This window comes from Lucilia sericata, unplaced genomic scaffold (genome assembly GCF_015586225.1).
Source record: "Lucilia sericata isolate MDLA Ls3-8-SP2 unplaced genomic scaffold, ASM1558622v1 Contig002315F_arrow, whole genome shotgun sequence".
In the NCBI taxonomy this organism is placed as follows: domain Eukaryota; kingdom Metazoa; phylum Arthropoda; class Insecta; order Diptera; family Calliphoridae; genus Lucilia; species Lucilia sericata.
This window is the reverse complement of record NW_023996129.1, coordinates 53,386-57,500: the sequence shown is the minus strand read 5'-3', so window position 1 is coordinate 57,500 and position 4,115 is coordinate 53,386. Positions and strand designations below refer to the sequence as shown.

The 4,115-nt window shown below is 31.3% G+C and overlaps 1 protein-coding gene across 1 annotated transcript; it reads left to right on the top strand.

Annotated features, from left to right (window-relative positions):
• Positions 1-1,927: 1,927 nt before the first annotated feature.
• Positions 1,928-2,438, top strand: LOC119613799. The gene is made up of 3 exons (XM_037969856.1): positions 1,928-2,068; positions 2,128-2,300; positions 2,361-2,438. The coding sequence occupies exons 1-3, from the start codon at positions 1,928-1,930 to the stop codon at positions 2,368-2,370; spliced, it is 324 nt and encodes a 107-aa protein (XP_037825784.1). The 3' UTR covers positions 2,371-2,438.
• The last annotated feature ends 1,677 nt before the right edge of the window (positions 2,439-4,115 follow it).

Here is a 4,115-nt window from a genome sequence, read left to right as displayed (position 1 = left end):
GGTTGAATATCATGACCGTGGAACAATGCCGATAAGGAAGGTGTTCTCCTAAAGTACTCTAGATTCATTTACTCCAGCGAGAAGGCGAGTTGCTAGGGCTCTGTAAAGCCAAGATATGAAACACCAAAAACTTATTGTTTGATTAGTCTAAATTCTTTTCTATTCAGAACATCGGAACATGTAGAAGATTAGAAAAAGATCTCAAATATTAGCAATATGCTTATGTAAAGCGTATATCATTGGAAACCACGTTGAATGAGGTTTTACACTTCAAAAGCTGCATTGATAACGAAGTTTTTAAGCCAATCCTTAGACTAGTTCCATGGTAACCAGAAAAACCTTATTTCACTATACACCATAGCAGTATACTCCGATGAAACTTAACCGATAAAGGATTTCGACTAGTCTGTTAAGCTGATGTTATACTAATACTTTTACCGCACAGGAATCCTTATTATTTATGTTTACCACAACACTAGTTGCGAGGCTAAAGGGTTCTTGGCAAAAAGACCCAATATGGGGGGCTGGTGTCGAATATGGCCCCAATTTCCGACATACTTGTGTACAATTTTATCACGATAGCATATTCAGGATACATGTATGGGGTCCAAAGTTTATCTACACTCAAAGTAACTTTACGAAAAAACTCGTAAATATTGTTTTCGTAATATTTACGAAAATTTCTTGTATAATATGAAATATTATTTAATCAAACCTTTTTTTAATATTTCAATACTACTTATGGAGAATTTCGTCGAGTTATTAGTGTTTACAAGATTTGCATGGTCGAACAGACATACGGACAGATGGACGGACAGACAGACATACGGACGACAGATGGACGGACGGACAGACAGACAGACATAGCTAAATCGACTCAGAAAGTGATTCTGAGACTTGCAATGTACGACATTTTTCGTACTCGATATGACCCAAATGTAACTTGTGAAAATATAAATAAAAAACCCGGAGTTCTTTATAAATAAAGCAAAAAAATTACGCTTAAATTGCATCTAACTTGATGCGTAGGATGCAAAGAAGCACGCAATGCTTTGACGCGAAAAGGCGTAGTGTGGAGCCCCAGCTAAAGGTCATATCGGCTATTCAACATGACTAAATAAATGATCGTATATAAGAGATTTATGTGTTACAAACGGAATGACAGAGTTTATTTGCTCCTCCCCACAATCATTATACCCTACACCACTTTATTGAATTTGTGCTGATATTTGTAACGCACAATAATATTGGTCCTATACCCACCTTAAAGTATAGCAATCGGCTTAGATTCATTTTCTGAGTCGATTTGGCTATGCCCGTCCGTCCGTCTGTCTGTATGTCTGCATGTATGTCTGTCTGTCTGTCCATGTAAACCTTGTAATCAACTACAGGTCGCAATTTTGAAGATAATTCAATGAAATTTGGCACAAGATCTTCTATGGTACAATAAATGTCTTAAGTATATCTGAGGCAAGGTACAATTCAACTTAAATACTTTATTATGAAAACTAAATCCCATATAATTTTTGTAAGAGGTGTATGGTATTATATGGTCGGCCTTGCCCGATTATAATTTCTTATTTGTTTTATATAGTGAATATAAAAAAACACTTTTAATTGCCCCCCCAATTACTTAATCTATTTTATGTTATTAATTTAATAATGTAAACATTATTTAGCAGCACAATTTTTTTAAAAACTCATAAAAATCAATGGACTGGAATTAGAAAATTGTGTATATGAATTTGAAATTTATTATGATTCTCACTTGTTTTGACTTCAGCAGCAGAAATAACTTATTAAAATATGTTTTGGAATTTAGTTTTTCTAATATTTTTATGCGTATTTGTAATGGTAAATTCTTGAAATTTCTTTTCAATTCTAATAATTATAAATCCTATTACAGCCCGTGTATAATGGTGTGTATATGAAAACTGTTAAAATCGATTGTAGTGGAAATTTAAAATATGTTTATGAAAACTACACTTGTCGTCTTAAGGCTATAAATCGTTATAAAACTGTTGGAATGATGGAGGTACAACCGCGTAATCCCTTGCGCAATATATCAGTAAGTATAGGAGTATTTGTGTTTTCGAACTTTACTATTATTATTTTCTAAATTTTTAGTTTAATTTAGCTTTATATGTCCGCAATGATGCCAATATCTTCAAACCTTTTCTTGTTAATATAACGGAGAATTTATGCAAATGGTATGCACGAAGAGCACCCGGAGCTTATGTCGCTATACTAATGAAAGTTTTACAAAATTTACAAATATTAATCATTCTTGCCCCTATACGGTAAATGAGAATTATGAAGAATTTCGATAATAATTCATAAATTTTAAATTTCAATTTTAGGGTCCTATAATAGCGAGAAATTTATACCTAGATATGAGTATTGTACCGGTTCAGTTGCCAAAGAACTCATATAAAATTCATGTGATTTTTTACGAAAGTTTAGAACAACTGGGAACTGTGACATATTATATGGATTTAATTGAGACTCGCCATTGATATTTGTTCATTATTTTGTATAAGTTTAACAAAATATGGGTTTAAGATTTAGTCAGTGAGAGGAAAACTACATACCGTCATCTAAAACGCTAATGTCCTTATACTAAAAATCATCCATGCGTAATATATACGAAAAATTTGGAACATTGTATGAACACCATGAAATTGTTTCGTAATATAAACGAAATTGTAGGAAATGTTTTAGTATAATGCAAAATAATTTTAGAAAAATAATCAAATTATTATCCACACGAATTTTTTTCTTTTATGTTATGAAAAAAATTCGTAAATTATATTACACTTTTTATTAAATTTTATAAAAAATGTAGTAGTTTTATTTAATTACAATATAATTCATATTATTATGTTAAAAAAAAGGTTTTTTGTAATATTAGAAAAGGGTTTGATTAAATAATATTTCGTTTTATAAACGAAATTTTCGTAAATATTACGAAATAAGTAGTTGCGTACCCTACAAAGGTGCTCTTTCAAGAATCATCATAATAAAAAATCCAAGAAAAAGGCATTACAAAAGGTTTTCGTACTCTCGTAAATTAGAAAAGTGTTTGATTAAATAGTATTTCGTATTATGTATGAAATTTTCGTAAATATTACGAAATAAGTAGTTGCGTAACCCACAAAGGTGCTCTTTCAAGAATCATCATAATAAAAAATCCACGAAAACTATATTTCAAAGGTTTTTGTACTCTCGTAAATTAGAAAAGTGTTTGATTAAATAGTATTCGTATTATACATGAAATTTTCGTAAATATTACGAAATAAGTAGTTGCGTAACCCACAAAGGTGCTATTTCAAGAATCATTATAATATAAAAATCATAATTAATCAAAAATAAATAAGTATATTATGGCAAGAAGTCCCAAAAAGTGACTTATGGACACCATTATAAAAACAAGTAAGAAATTATAGTCGGGCGAGGACGATCATATAATACCCTACACCTGTTACAAAAATAAAATGTGATTTAGTTTTCATAATAAAGCATTTAAGTTGAATTGTACCTTGTCTCAGATTTCATTGAATTATCTTTAAAATGGCGACCTGTAGTTTGATTATAAGGTTTACAAGCCCTATTCGGGGGTTCAGTTGTATGGGGGTTAGGTGTAATAATGGACCGATCTTAACCATTTTCAATAGGCCCTGGGACAATGGAAGATCATGTACCAAATTTCATTGAATTATCTTTAAAATTGTGACCTGTAGTATGATTACAAGGTTTACATGGACGGATGGACATAGCTAAATCGACTCAGAAAATTATTCTAAACCGATTGGTATACTTTAAGGTGGGTATAGGACCAATAATTTTGTGCGTTACAAAGATCAGCACGAACCCAATATACCTTCCCCACTAAAGTCGTGTAGGGTATAATGACTCTAATTTTGTTATGCTGGGTGTACTTATATGATTCGGCCTAGCCGATTTTAACACTCTTACTTAGTTATATATGATCTCTTCTTTACTTACGGTAATATTTCGCAAAACAGTTTTAATATGCGTTTCCATAAAACCCGTCGTTTTATAACGATTTACAGCCTTCAGATAACAGGAATAGTTACTGAAATATTTCAAACTTG